Source organism: Primulina tabacum, chromosome 13, assembly GCF_025594145.1.
Source record: "Primulina tabacum isolate GXHZ01 chromosome 13, ASM2559414v2, whole genome shotgun sequence".
Classification (NCBI taxonomy): Eukaryota; Viridiplantae; Streptophyta; class Magnoliopsida; order Lamiales; family Gesneriaceae; genus Primulina; species Primulina tabacum.
The window spans coordinates 38,200,029-38,215,069 of NC_134562.1; the positions used below are offsets into that span (position 1 = coordinate 38,200,029).

At 35.9% G+C, this 15,041-nt stretch overlaps 3 protein-coding genes across 8 annotated transcripts; 1 reads left to right on the top strand and 2 right to left on the bottom strand.

Annotated features, from left to right (window-relative positions):
• Window positions 1-1,571: 1,571 nt before the first annotated feature.
• On the bottom strand, window positions 1,572-6,413 carry LOC142521757 (uncharacterized). 3 transcript variants are annotated; one of them, XM_075624942.1, is made up of 9 exons: window positions 6,232-6,413; window positions 5,573-5,693; window positions 5,330-5,430; window positions 4,180-4,305; window positions 3,969-4,089; window positions 3,780-3,864; window positions 3,018-3,096; window positions 2,824-2,863; window positions 1,572-2,148 (listed from the first exon to the last, which is right to left on the bottom strand). In XM_075624942.1, the coding sequence occupies exons 1-9, from the start codon at window positions 6,406-6,408 to the stop codon at window positions 2,087-2,089; spliced, it is 912 nt and encodes a 303-aa protein (XP_075481057.1). In that variant the 5' UTR covers window positions 6,409-6,413; the 3' UTR covers window positions 1,572-2,086. The 3 variants fall into 3 exon arrangements, with proteins under 3 accessions (XP_075481057.1, XP_075481055.1, XP_075481056.1); XM_075624940.1 differs by having other exon boundaries at window positions 2,983-3,096; XM_075624941.1 differs by lacking the exon at window positions 3,018-3,096.
• A 263-nt stretch (window positions 6,414-6,676) lies between these two features.
• On the top strand, window positions 6,677-8,928 carry LOC142521756 (uncharacterized). The gene is made up of 6 exons (XM_075624939.1): window positions 6,677-6,976; window positions 7,532-7,654; window positions 7,814-8,002; window positions 8,086-8,167; window positions 8,296-8,360; window positions 8,466-8,928. Exons 1-6 carry the CDS (start codon window positions 6,683-6,685, stop codon window positions 8,769-8,771), a joined length of 1,059 nt encoding a protein of 352 aa, XP_075481054.1. The 5' UTR covers window positions 6,677-6,682; the 3' UTR covers window positions 8,772-8,928.
• A 995-nt stretch (window positions 8,929-9,923) lies between these two features.
• LOC142523374 (uncharacterized) lies at window positions 9,924-14,146 on the bottom strand. Of its 4 annotated transcripts, none has more exons than XM_075627150.1 (8): window positions 13,919-14,145; window positions 13,570-13,718; window positions 13,308-13,441; window positions 12,313-12,472; window positions 11,619-11,744; window positions 10,612-11,127; window positions 10,336-10,512; window positions 9,924-10,243 (listed from the first exon to the last, which is right to left on the bottom strand). In XM_075627150.1, exons 1-8 carry the CDS (start codon window positions 13,950-13,952, stop codon window positions 10,070-10,072), a joined length of 1,470 nt encoding a protein of 489 aa, XP_075483265.1. In that variant the 5' UTR covers window positions 13,953-14,145; the 3' UTR covers window positions 9,924-10,069. The 4 variants fall into 4 exon arrangements, with proteins under 4 accessions (XP_075483265.1, XP_075483266.1, XP_075483267.1 ...); XM_075627151.1 differs by having other exon boundaries at window positions 13,570-13,764; window positions 13,919-14,144; XM_075627152.1 differs by having other exon boundaries at window positions 13,808-13,945.
• Between the last annotated feature and the right edge of the window lie 895 nt (window positions 14,147-15,041).

Here is a 15,041-nt window from a genome sequence, read left to right on the forward strand (position 1 = left end):
TTGAGGAAAACGTGATCAACTTGCATATGAATGGAACTAATTACACAAAGACAAAGAAGCCAATCCAGGGGCTGGCAATATGAATTCAACAGATACATACTTAAAAATGATGAGAGGCCTTTTCTGGCTGTATGCATAGTTTCTTAGAACCCAGGCACATATCAGAACAATGAACAAAATAGCAAGATGGTGTTAGTCAAACTCCTAGATGCAAAACAAATTTGGTCACTTTAGCTCAATGGTGTTCCTAGATTGCAGAAGCTGCACATACTAAAATGTTGATGTTTTGAGTGGTTCGAGAAAAGCTGGAACAAACCCCTTGTAGGCAGAAATAGCAAGAAAAGTGAAGTAGAACAAAATAGGCCCACCTTTATCTTCTCGAGTTTGTACGAAAAGAGGATCATTGTTATATATAACCAATATGTTCCCATTTCCATAATTCTAACAGACACTCAAAAATTTAAGTTGATGAAGTGTCTTTAGAGAGAAGCTATATTTGCAGAAAGAATACTATTTGGCATGAACAATACACACTCTAATGTTTTTCTTGTTTTGGCAAATTGTACGTAGACCATCCCTCGTCTAGACTAAATAATGAATCCAAGATACTTAAAATCCGGCCACAAGTTTCTCACTGGAAATATAAGCTTAATAAATAAGCTACATTTTGCTCATTTCCAGGTTAATGACGGACATAAGTGGTCCCCACAAAGTCAAAAGAATCACATCGCTGATTGATACCTTGGACAAACCCAGGCATAAGAAACATTGCATAAAGAGCGAGGGCAAGTAATCTAGTAATCTATAGGTAGCCTACCCTGAGAAGTGACGAGAACGGAAAATTAAATAACCAAGATTTAAATTGATGAAAAAAATAAAAACTTTACCGAGGTAGCTAAGAAGCTTGAAGCTGAGGCAAGCGAGCAAATACGTCTCGGCAGCAGCGTGGCAAATTTCACGTCCAACGCCTGCTGACGCCCGTCCGAGGTACCGACGGTAGCATGTTTTAGCCGCCTCTCCGTCGTCGATGCTGGGTCGAGGACGAGCATGAAAATGTCGCGATCCGGACCCAAGAATGGATTTCTGATCCTTCGTTCATCCCATTTGGAGGAAAAGTCTCCGAGGAAGAAGAAGACGCGGTTTCCATGGTCGCATTTGCATGGGGTGGATGCATTATTTGATTTGAACACGTTGCTCAAAAGGGACGTTGTTCATCCATCAAAAAAGAAAAAAAAGGAACGTTGTCCATTTTATATAAATTTTAATTTTTGTATTTCCGTGGCATGCATACACGGTGATCCATCTTCGACCAATTTTCAATTAATTTAATGTATAAAGTTATGATAAGATTCAAAATTAAAATCATACATTCGAAAATATACGTAACCAGTCGTACAAATCGACATGACATGTCTACTTGATCTATAGAAAGTCCCACGAAATCATTTCCATGCTTGATCCAAATGTAATGGAAATGGCATTTTATTTATTAAGGTTTGTTAAAAGCATTATGGCGTAAATGTTTCCAATATTTGGAGCTAAAAACAATAAATAAAACATACATAAATATATGAAAAAGATTGCTCTATAAAAAAAATTGACATGAAACGGTGTACATCATACAAAGTGAGTGCTATAATAATCTGGATCTAGAGGAAACGATTGACACATGAACTTGCATATGTACTGAATGCATCGGAATTCAGAAGTTAATTCGTAAAACATAACCTGAAACCACGTCTAAGACGAGACTGTTGCTGAACCTTTTTTTTTAAGCAAACCGAACGCATGAAAAGGCTCTAACGTAGAGTCCATTTGATCAAAATAGTAAAACTTGAAAGTGCGTCCCAAGTGATTATTAACAAAGTTATTCATCAGATACTAGCCAATCATACGCCCAAGGATCTTTCTCAGAATCAAGTCCAACAAACCGGTGATATTGTAATCTATGACTCTTTCTTTCCCCTCTCTGCTTTCTTATTGACTTCAGACTACTCACCTAAACCACCATCTCTGAAGGGTAGAAATTGGAGTGTTCAAGAATGGAACATAAAGCAGGATTAACGGATTTATGGCCCGCCAGATATCAGCCCATGCACTTTGATGGTAAACAGCAGTAGCAGGAGCATGGTACATAAGCTTCAAGAGCTGCCAGAAAACAAAAAAGTAAGAATAATATAAGAGATTTCATCAGTGAGAAAAAAAAACATAGAAAATTGTCGATATAGGAGGACAACATTCAGTAAGAGGTGACATGAAACCTTCAGTAATCCACCCCTCCCCAGCCAAATAATAATAATAATAATAGTACCAATAAAACAATATCAAATCTGCCTATTCCATGAATAGACGAAAATAATTAAGTATTTGGAACACTGTTAGGCTAATCACGGGACGCAAAATGTGTACTTGGCGCAATGTTTTCAGAAACAAAAAGCAGTTTAATTGTGGTGGGCCTCTTTCTTATACAAAGATCAGCAAGCAGTGTCAACTCAAAATGTCACATCAAGCCTCCTGATGTATGTATGGTCGTGCGGAAAGAAGAAGCAATTATTTAGGGTGTGCCTTTAAACGATTGTGTTGGATAAATGTTCAAACCATATGATCCATCTAGATCGGACTCACTCTCACGATAACCACAAAAGAAACAGAAAATACCTAAAAAAAAACGAGGAAAAGTCAAATGGAGAAAAATCACCATAAATATTGTTCAAACCCGGTAGCCATAGGTCACTTCAGTTAACTACCATCATTTGCAACAATAACCAAAGATACTCAAGTACCTAAAAAGTTTCATATTCAAGCAAGAAACTTGATATATACCTGCCAGTACATAAAAGCTTGTATAATACTGCGCTGCCACCTGATAGAGAATTTCACAATTGAGGAAGTATAAGCCTTGACAAGTTTACAAAAAGAATTGCAGAATAATAGGAACTAGAACAAAGAGCTTGAAGAAGGGAAATTATGAGAGGTACTAACGAAAAAAGTGCTATGATCAACAGAAAACCAAGTACAATTTCAGCTCGGGAGGACAAAATGCCAAGGGTGGTTGTGTTTGATACAACCCAAACACAAGCCTCTTCCATGTATTTCCTGTAGGCGTCGAAAAAATAGTCATAAACACATCGAGGGAGCACTTTGTTCATCATTAGGAGAACATCAAGTTGTTGGCGACCACCATCTCAGTCAGGTCACCGACAAAACCAAAACATAACCAATAAAAGATCCAAAAACTGCTCGACTATTTGCGGCATTTTATCAGGCGTTTTAAACATGATTTCAGGTGAGTGAACACTTGAGTACTAAAGTTACCAAGCCTATAAGGTTTGTTAGCAAAAATCACAAACTCAATCTGAATATTAGTTTTCATTCTAGAAAAGATGTAAGATGAGATCGCATCTTTCCGCAGAAAATAGGACTATGCATATAAACATAAACAAACTTTCCGCAGCTAGAAAAAGATCATTAAAGATAAATGTCCTTAATTTCATGCAATAATAATTAATTGTGACTATTGAATCCACAGCTGCTCGTTTTTCTTTAATCTCAAGTATTTAACATTCTCAATCAAATCAAACATTTAAAAAAATTCTGAACCTCCCTTCCAAATATATATGAGTGATTCAAATTTATTCATGCCAAATATTGATGCTCGTGCGACAATCATAAAAAAAGAAGACATTTAAAAGCAAACACCAGGCAGTTTCGGTTTCTCAATCTTAAAAGCACATTGTTAGAACTTGATCACTGATGTAAAATCTACATGTGTTTCTTACCGGTACAAAGATGATCTAGCAAAGTTATGCCTCGAGAACTTAGCAACATGCTCAAGGGCCCGGCATAAAATGGGAATCAAGGCAACTGAAACAAGGAAAATAGAAACTTACACAAATTGCCAAGAGCAACAAAATATAGCAAGCAAACAAAATGAAGAAACAAATTATGACTATCTAATCCATCCTCACATTTGAGGCACAGATGTGAAGATGCAAAAATGAGACAGTAAACAGTGTAAATAAAATCCTTGGTAGCAACCACCGACTGAAACCATGCTTGAAGAGCCTGCAAGTTCCATGCTCTAGGTTTCTGCAAATTATGGTTCGTGAATATGAGTAATAGACAAATATAACATAAATTGTGTAACAAAACAAATGAAGAAAATAAGTAGGACATTACCCCATAAAGGGAATATAAAGAGGACACAGAAGAACATGCAATCCCTAGGAAAGAAAGACGATAAGCTCGATCTGATAGATTTTTTGGTATGATGGGAGAGATAGCAAGAACTGCCACAACAAAGACCTACAAGAAAAAAAGAAACTGAGAAAAAATAACAGAAAAAACAAGTTTTCATGTGTCAACCACATGGATGTACTTCTCAAAGTTTGATATGACACTCAATCCACCATCCTGCCTCAAAACTAAAATAACTAGGCAAATTACTTGCATGAATTTTGAGCCTCCAATTCAGCCGAAATAAAAACTGGAAATTTGTCAGGCGTGACTAAAAATCACCAAGATGCAGAGTTATAAATTAAAAAAAATGATATTAGCCAAGTAGAGTAGAGTAAGAGCTGATACACAAACAGGAACCATAAAAATTCATATATCAGTCAAATGTATTGCGTATGCGAAATCCAATTGCATCAAAGGTTGAGCAAAATACGACAGGAATTTCATCTAAAAATACCATAGCTCAGCTTGTAACCATAGAAAAGGTCACTGCGAAAATTATAATAGCCACCTGCTGACCTGCCTGCTACTTTGTTACTTAACTTATATATCTCATGTAAGAAAATTTCGCTTAATAACAACTGTAAGCAATTGAAAAAGTCCTCAGAGGGTTAGGTTTAACAAGTATCGCATTACTTAAGATAGATAACAACTGTAAGCACTGAAAAAATCCTCAGAGGTCCAGGTTTAACAAGTATCACCCATATACTCATACATGAAATCAACAAGAACTCTTAGTGAAATTTTAGGAATACTACATATCGTAACCTGACCAATTTGGCATAAGAAAAATCATCGAAATTTTACTCTAATACAAAATGCACACATGAAACTGGAATGAAATAAAACCATAAGATAACCTGCATCAAATTGAAAACCAAATTGGGTCATGTCTTATCAGGCATTGTTATTTTCCCAAATTTTTGCCACTATTGACTAGTATTGAGTTTTCAAAACATAGAACATAGACATTTTTGTATGTTGTATGAAGCAGTTGATATTATAAACTCAAACTCTAGGCAACAAAATCCTTTGTGCTTGCATCTGACTAGAAGAATTCAGCATGAATTATGATCAAAATATATATACATACCCAAGCATTAACCGAAAATTGAATAGTCTGTCGATCCCAACGCAATGATGCAGAATTACGGGGTGGAGTAGTTGAGGTCTCTGCAGTTCTATTAGAAGCCCCTACATGATGAATTTACTAGTTTCAACTCAAAATACTATGTCGGAAATATCGCTACAAAGCACGAAGCTGCAATGTTTTTTCTTTACAAACTTAAAGATAGATGCAATACCACTCAGAGTTAATGATGAAGGATATTCATACCTGAACTCTGACGGCGTGTACTACTGTTGGGAATAGATGACGAAGAATTTTGTGATGCTGCTGTTCTCTCTGGTTGTGATGTGCTACTAGCAGCCATTGACTCAACATTTAGTTTAGGATCCTGGACAGTATATTACATATCAGCAAAAAATGATATTTCAAGTAGCAGTGCAGAGAAGCAACATGCATCAACATTCTTATGTAGAGCTGCAAGCAACAAGTACACCCTACGGGAAAAACAATACCCATAAATCCGCAACTGCAAGCAACAAGTACAAGGTCGACTCCCCCGTTGCTATCACGAACAACCAAAACTAAATGCCATATTTCTACTATTGTAACCAATAGAACGATGTAACACCGTAAAAAAGTCTCAAATCAGTTTACGTTGGTGGAAAACCTGAATAGTAATAACATTTAAAGAGAACCCTCAGCCAGGTCCTATGTCTAGTACTTATTTGAGCAGTCATACCCCAAAAGAAAAGTATTCGAACCCCAAATTATACCTAAATATCCCCTGAACTCAATTGGTCCAAAAATAAATTCTCACACGCGATTCTCAAATAATTATAATCAACTGAATAATGAAAGAGGAATCGTATTCGGATTCATATTCAATAAACTTCCATTGACTGAAGAGAATGAAAAATGAATCCTACGATGTAGCGCTGATAGAACTTGCGCTTGAAGTGGTTAACGACATCATCTTGGGAGACCATTTGAGGCGGAATAAGGACATTTGACCAGTAATCTGCCCAACGAGGGTCGTTATCGTAATCGTACGCTGCGGCCGCAATCCGCTTCAGCTTCTGTGGATCCTCTCCTCCTCCTACCATCGTTCTATCTCCCAAAAAGATAACATGTAAATGGAATATTACAGTTGAAAGCTACCGGTTCACTCTTCACTTTCGATTGTTCCAGAATAATCGCCGCAGGCTCTTTTCTGGCTTAGTGTACGGTTATTTCAATTTATATCGTATTATTTATTTATTTATTTATTTATTATATTGTTTTTTCCAAAGCAAATTACAAATACAATACGTCCCTTGGAAGTTGAGACTTGGGAAATTACTGACTACAACTTTACCAAGAAACAAACGAGAAAGTGCAATGTCGGGACTACTAGCCTGGGCGGCGGACGTGGTGGGAGGCGGCGTCGGCCGGCGGAGCGACGAAGACAACAACCCTGATTCCATCCCACTCATCTTTACTCCTGAACAACAGAGGTACGTTCAGGAATTGGACGCGAAAGAAGCTTATCTGAACCGCTCGATCCAAGATCTGCGGATGAGACTGCCTCCTCCGGACATTTCACAGCGCCTTCCCCACCTCCACGCACATTCCATTGCCTCCAACTCCGCCCTTGCCCTCCAGCTTAACGCCCACTCCGCCACGAAACAACAGGTTTTCTTCACTTCTTAATTTTTGACTTTTATTTTTGTAAGAACTGTCTCATGCTATCCGTATTCGTTGTGATTCCGTTGATTATTCTCTTTTTTTAATCGATTGGCATATGAAGTTCGAGCTTATGCACTTATTTTTCTTGACAACGTGTTTTTGACCATGAACATGTCCCTTATGATAGAAAAATTCAGTACACAGTATGAGAAGTGGTATGCGGGTACAAATTTGATAGAATGCAATTGAAATTGGTTCATCGCGTCGTCCGAGTAATTTATTGAATACTGGTTTTTCAGTAAATTCATGTTTATATTCTCCATTCCATCCGTTTGTTTTAAATTTTATCGTATTACAGGAAGTCAGTGTACGTTCTATATATATATAAAATAGTTATAGTGAAATTCTAAGTTTTTCCCTCCAAAGCCTTTTCGTCCCGGGGTTTCATCTGTCCTGCTGTCATCTATTACCCGGTAGATTGAAACTTCGTGCAGAAATGGTGGATTTTAAGATGCTTTACACACAGTGAAAGCTTACCTGTACAAGTGATATTTGTTGAAGGTACAACTGAGAGAACTCAGGTTACTGGAAGAAAACAAGGAGTATGAAAATGCCATATCAAATTGTGAAATTAAAATACAGGAAAAGCTGCAGGAAGCAGATGCACTTCGAAGTAAGTTGAAGGTCAGATTATATGTGTGTTGTGTTGCGGGCAATAGCAATACTATCATTTCTTTCCACTGCTTTGGGTTTACTTTAGTAGGATGTTTGGAAGTGTCAGTCGGCCAACTTTTTTTTATCTTTTATATGTTTGCATGCCTAAAATTCTCTTTTTTTTTCAAGGAAATGCAATTGTTTGAGGAGAACTTGAGAGCTGAGTTGCAGAGAGCGCAAACTAATGTGGATGCTACCAGTTCAGAAGAATCAAAAGAAATGCTCAGTGAATCTAAATCAAAAGTTGAAGCCCAAGAAGATTCAGAAGCTCGGAAAACTGCATTAACAGAAAAATTGGAAGACAAGAGAAAGGAACTGGTGTGTTCCTGTTCAATGATATATGTTTTTTCGTGTGTTTGTGCATTGATAGTTTAAAATGCTGTCTCTCTTATCTGTTGTAGGCTTCACTGGAAGATGCAGTTCAAATCTTGGAGAAAAAGTGGCAGCAGGTCCAGGATAATGCATTGAAACAACCAACTCCAGGTATATTGTTGTCATGTTAATCTCAAATTTTAGAAAATGAGAGATTTTGAGGAACTTGTTTCAATCATTTTAATATTTTTTTTATTTGCTTCTTTTGCGTTCCCATTAACTAAAACAATCCCTTGCAGGTCAGCGAGAAAAGGCATTGGATAAACAGCTTCACAGCCTAATCGAACAGCTTGCTGCAAAACAGGTTAAATTCATTCTTCTAATTTAGTGCTGCCGCGGTTTTATTTCTCCATAAATTTTGAAATGGGTGTTAATGTCCTCTTACATTTGTTTCTTCCTGCATTTTCAGGCTCAAGCAGAAGGCCTCGTCCAGGAAGTTCATCTCAGAACAATGGAACTGGAAAAGGTAAACAGGCTATCGAGGCAAATAGAGAGCAACAGTACAGATGTGAATATAGCTAGAAATAGGCTTGGACGAAGTGGGTCTGACAAGGGGCCGATGTCTTCAGACTACAATGTTGACACTTATCACAGGCTTCCTGTCCATACAGCAGGTCGAAGCGAGAGTTTACAGAGGTTGATGCTTCTCAGGTCTGCTTTTGTGCTTTACATCCTAGTTTTACATATATTGGTATTCATCAAGATTTCATTCTAGAACATACTTTACCACATGTACTGTGCACCCTGAATGTGTCAATTTGGTGGAAGACAGTATTTTCGTAATTTTGTTTACACTTGCATCTCACTTGCCTGTTCATAAACTGGTGTATGCTTAATGAGATTGCCTAGTGAGATCTTTGATTCTGCTTTCAGAGGGATTTAATTATTTTACGTGTTTATTTTAGCCTAGTTTTAACTCAAAAATCTTGTGAAATGATATTTAAACATAGATTTTGAAAACTGATATGATTTGTGAAAATATATTCCTAAGAGTTGTTTATTACAATATATAAATACATACATACTCGTAATTAAGGACAACTTACAGTATAGTATTGAATTATTGTATAGTGTAAAAATTCATATTACAAAATTTTAGCTAAGGTATTGAGTGAACTTGTTCGAATCCACCACCTTCACTCGGTGGATAAAGATTAATAATTTAGCAAATATATGAATTAATTAGTGAAAGATAAATATTTAAAGGTCACGTTCCCAACTCAAATCGACAAGTTACTGATGAGCATAAATCATGCCACGAATTAGAAATTTGAAACAGTTAGATCTACATCAGATGTAACCACTGCCATTCTTCATTTCTTCACGTATTCCAACAAACTCGTGGACATATAGATATCAATTTCTAAGATAAAATGAAATCAATTCGACCATCCCAATATCCTTTTTCCTGTCTGTCTCCTCAACAATTCTTGCAGAATATCGTTCCAAGAATCAATAGGACAAGGCAAATATCAATTCACGCAATCATTGGCAAATGACTTAGCTATCCCCGCCAAATGGGTATTATTACACCTATATGCTATCCCGTGTACGAATCTTCCACGTTCCAAGAAATGAGTGAGTAATAAGCTACTTATGTAGGAAGGAGACTGCATGAATCTAAAAATTGTATTTCACAATATTTAATTTAATTCATATGTCATTTACATAAATAAATAATTATCGATAGATATTAAATATTTGATATTTATTTAGAAATGCTAGTTATTTACCGACATACGAACTACAGACAAAATGCAATTTGAGAGATTGGATAGACAATTGTGTTCGGAGATTGCCCTCGCATGCAACTGCACTCATTGTCACAGTGCTCAAGTAAAATGAAACCACAATCTTACAACAGATCGATAAAACAAAAATCAATAGATTAAATCTATGAATTTGATTACAGTTATAGATTTAGCCGTAAAACACACTCAACCTTGAGCAAAAAGGGAAGCAAATGATCAAATAGAGCAGAGCATGCACTGCATAAAAGACAGATGAAGTGAACTATCGGCTATGAAGATAAAGCATTTGTAGATCCTTGCATTGGAAACATATCCATGGAAACAAAGGTGGATCGAGGCAGTAAGAATGAACACATCGAATTTGGCAGTAATGACAGCGCACAAGAAGGTCCACGGGTTCTCTACTGGAGCATTGAAAACAAACATGCACCGATGGCTACACAACATCAAAGAATAACAAAATACTTAGATGAGCTTGAGAATAGACCAATAAAAGGTAATATGGACAGAGAAATGTGACACACGTACATTGTCAGGGAGATGGTATGACTCATCAGGAGGGATGTATACATCATTTTTTGAGTTGTCGTTCAGGATTGTCTGCGAATATATTTTCTGGTCTGAAAAAAGGGCGTCTTCAACTTTGGTTATGCATATGAAACCAGCCTTACACAGAGGACATGTGGACGGCTTCTTTTTGGAAGCCTGCAAAGAATAATAAGAGTTAGTATCAAGATTCAAGAAGGATTCGAATCAAACATATACAAACTAGATAGTAATCATCAATGAATAGCACGTGATCACCAGTTGATCTGCCCAGTTTTGTATGCATGAGAAACAAAAACGATGACCACATCGCAGCACCCCTCGGGTGGGACTGAAATCTGTCCAACATATGACACACGACAACTCTGTTGGCATAGGATGTATCATACCACGATGATTGTCAACATGATAATCTAGATCTACTTCAAGACTTTCTTCTGGAGGTTTGAGCAAACATGGAGCATCACGATTACAATCGTTCTCATTGTCAATATTCACAACCTCAACCTCTTCAACATCTATAAAATCATTATTACTCGACCGACTCCCAGGGCATGTTATGTCATATGTGTGCCCGCTAGAAGCATTTTGGTGCATCTCAATCTTTGAACTGTATGACGTAATTTCACTGATATTGTCTTCAGGAAGCACTTTCACCACCTGACACTCTCGCTCGAACTTTGAAGTTGATGCCAAATCCACCATGTTGATTTGCTTTTTAACTAGTCTCCTACCTTTGCAATGTCGTTTTGATGAAGTGGAGTTCCTTTTTTCCTGTAAGCGGCTCAGAAGCGCTTAGTTAATCATTCTATTCATGAAATACACCATTAAAAAAGTATGAACAAATTATAATAACTTGTCAGGTGTATGAAAAAATTATAATAAATTGTCAGGTGGCATACTTAGGAGGAAACACAGATAAACTTCAATATAACAAGCTAAAAAAGTTTGGTCAAAAAAACCAAATAATATACAAGGACAAAATGACATATATTATAGGCATGAAAGTTAATGTGAACATAAGCTGAAAACTTGATTGCCACTACAGGAAAACAGGCCTGGCACTACCTGAGCAAGCAATAGTAATTTGACTTCCATGACCTAGACGTATGGTGAAAAAGACAGAAGCTATTATTTTTCCGAAAGGGAATGCATACCTTATCACTGGGTGTAACTGTTCAAGCTAATTTAGGCAGGAGAAAACAGCCTGCGGTTGCTCTTGTAAGTAACCAATTAACCCAAAAAATGTATGCATGTTTCAATACCTGTATAGCCATGGGCTCTGAATTGACAGCCTCAAGTTGACATTTGCTGCTTCCAGGGTAATCCTTTCTTGAGAATTTTTCAGTTGTTTTCCGGTTCCCAATTGGTCTGATAGAACCATGGTTGTACTGCATCAGCATGGGTAAAGATTATTATTATTATTAAATCAGCATAAAAATAATGCCAACAAGGCAGTATACAGTTATAAGATATATAGAGGAACCATAAGAAATTTGAAACAGCAAGAATATTGACAAACCTCAAAACTATCATCAAAGTGCAGCCAAAGGCATAGCAAATAGAAGTTATCCATGAGAGAATTGGTGAGTTGCAGAAGAAAAGATGTTGGCCCAAAAATTTTATCATGTTGTGCATACATCAATACGACAAGACATGAAGGGCTACCTTTAATGCTTTAGGTAATAATTTGCTTTTCTTTAAAGTCTAATAATCTACTATTTCTGAATATAGTCAACTAAAACCAACATAAACTGGTTCTTGAAAAACTCTAATATATATTGTGCAGGAAATGTAGCAAAGTGATACACAATGAATAAAGCATGCATTATGTATGCTCGGATCAGTAATGAGTATATTAGATTCAGTTTTACAATCCATGAAAGAAAAATACAAAGACAAAAATGAAACCTCGATTTAAAAAAAAAAAGCTTAAAAAATAAATGTCAGATTGCAAACCTCATTAGAAAAGGTGAAGCCAGAACATGGATCAGTATTAGCCTCTTCATCTTCAATATCAAGCAAAGGTTCTTTTGAGGTCTTTCTTACTTTGGATTGAACACGAGCTTGGTTAATCCTTAATGAGATGTTGGAAGACAATGGTCCTACTTCTTGCCCACTACAAAAAATCAACCATATGTTGTTCATTAGGGTTGCAAACATGCTACACAGAAAAAGTCATCCTTGATAAAACTCCTAACAATTAGATGCAGTTCATACCATATGTTGTTCACATAAGTGCAGAAAACAAACTAACTAATTTATCAAGATTATTCGATTAAATGCAGGGAAGTAGGAAGCTATAGAAAAAACTCTTACATTACATTAAACAGTACAAATATTACATAGATTTCTTACAAAACGAATCCTGCAGGAGTCACAAGTTTTCAGGGCCAGGAAGTAGGTAAATTTTCAGAATGCCGGCATTATAATGTGATGATATATCTACAAATGTGTAGTCAATGTAATGATGCATAATCATTGGCATCCGTATTTTCTAAAAATGCTTAACTTCAATGGCTTGCTTTTTAGTATTTTACATGAAAAATTTGTAAAACTAAACAGCAAACGAAAGCATAAACAATATCATAAAAAAAGTCAGTGATCCATTAGCTGATCGCAGAGCTTAGATATACATGTGTCAGCTACCTCCATATTGCAGCACATAACTTGTTCCTTGACCAATTGGTCCATTCCTATCGCCCTTCAATTAAATGCTGCACATCCTTAGATATACAACATCTTGAATAAACATACAGGAAAAGTGCATCATTCGCAGTTTTTCACCAGAAACACCAATCAGCTCAAATATATTTGACTTCACTTAAATTAATATTAGTTGCAAAAAATATCAAGTGAAAAAACCAAACACAACAACCATTCGAAACAACAGGGTCCTCAAAACAAGATCATAATAAAACCACATAATCTCCAATCATTAGAACAGACTATACCTCTGAAAGGTATATGGAGTCTCTGAAACTCGGCGTCCTTGCTTTACACAATCTTCAATCCAGCGATGACTAACTATCACCGTCTTTAACTTCTCCGCAAGCTCGTATTTTCTTCCTTCAAATTTCCAGCACACCTGTGAGGCAAAAGCACTCAATTTCTATATATATTTAAAAAAAAGAAACAAATCGAACTCAACCTCACAGCAGTCATTGACTACCTACACAAATTGCATAAATATACAACGATGGATTCAAATCCTACCAAATGCGTGATAGATTGACTCATGTTGCCAACGTAACTAGCACCGGTCAAAGCTATCAGTTTAATAAGATTGAATCTCTCAGAGCCGTGGTATCCGCTCACTGTAGCCACCACTGATTCCATACCTTTCGAAGGGGAAGGCTCGTATTCTGTGACAGATTTCTTGAACTAAGAACGCATAATCATAGCAAAACCCTAGAAATGAAAACGGGAGGTTGAAACTTCTGACAAAATTTACCGACTTATCCAATCGATGAAAATATCATGCAAAAAATTCATAGAAAATTCTTCTAGGCTTGCTAATTTGCACGTGTGTGAAGATTGAAGCTGATGTTTGGATTTTTTTTACCTTTGGATCGACGCTGAAGCGATTCGTATTCCATGGTGGGAACATTTGTAGAGTGGCTCTGTGCCGGGAGAATGGGATTTTAATTTTGAATTTGATTGGCGATTTGGGTCGGGTCACAAATACTGGTTCGTATGTGGGGTTTTGGGTCGGCCCAACCCATGTTACCTTTTACAAGACTTTGAATAAACTACAAAACAGCAATAAAAAAAATATTACACATTTGGGAAGATGGCTTAGATTTAATGTTTAACTAGTACACCGACGCACGCATTACGTGTTTATATAATATTTTTTATAATTTATTTTATTTATATTTAAATGAGGATCAAAATACAATTATAAAAAATAATGAAGAATTACAATATAATTTTAATATATAAATTAAAAAATAAATTGAAAAATTAGAGAATAAAAAAATGATTTCAATAAAAATTGAACATCAATAAAAATTGAACATATAACTTAAACCAAAAAAGCAATGATTCTATCCGTTGAAATACATATCACTTGCATTAAAATTTAACATTTTATTAATATATCTATATATCTATATATATATATATATATAAAAGCAGAGTTTTTGTCAAAAATAGTAAGTTTCCGCCAAAATGACAATTCTAAAAAAAGAAAGATATATGTATCATGAATAGGGGTGGCCAACGGTCGGTTTGGTCCGGTTTTGCTCTACAACGGTTCGGTTTTTCGGTTTTCGGTTTTGAATATCTCTAGTCCAAAACCAAACCATTTTATTACGGTTCGGTTCGGTTTTTTTGTTATACGGTTCGGTTTATACGGCCGGTTATACACGGTTTGCTAAAATTTGTTGGGAAATAAAATTATATGTCACTTTATGCCTTTAAAATCTAAATCGTAGTATTTTTCAAATATTTAATTTGTGAGACTTAATCTTTTATATATATATATATAAATATATAACTTGTGTTGTATACAAACATGTCATACGAATATAATAACAATATATAACTAATTAACCATGTAAACACGGAAAATGCATGAATCCAACGGAATGTTTAGTAATACGAATGATAACAATGTGTCAACCAACTCGAATGGAACACAAATAATCTTATAAAAATATTAAAGAAATATATACAGAAAATAA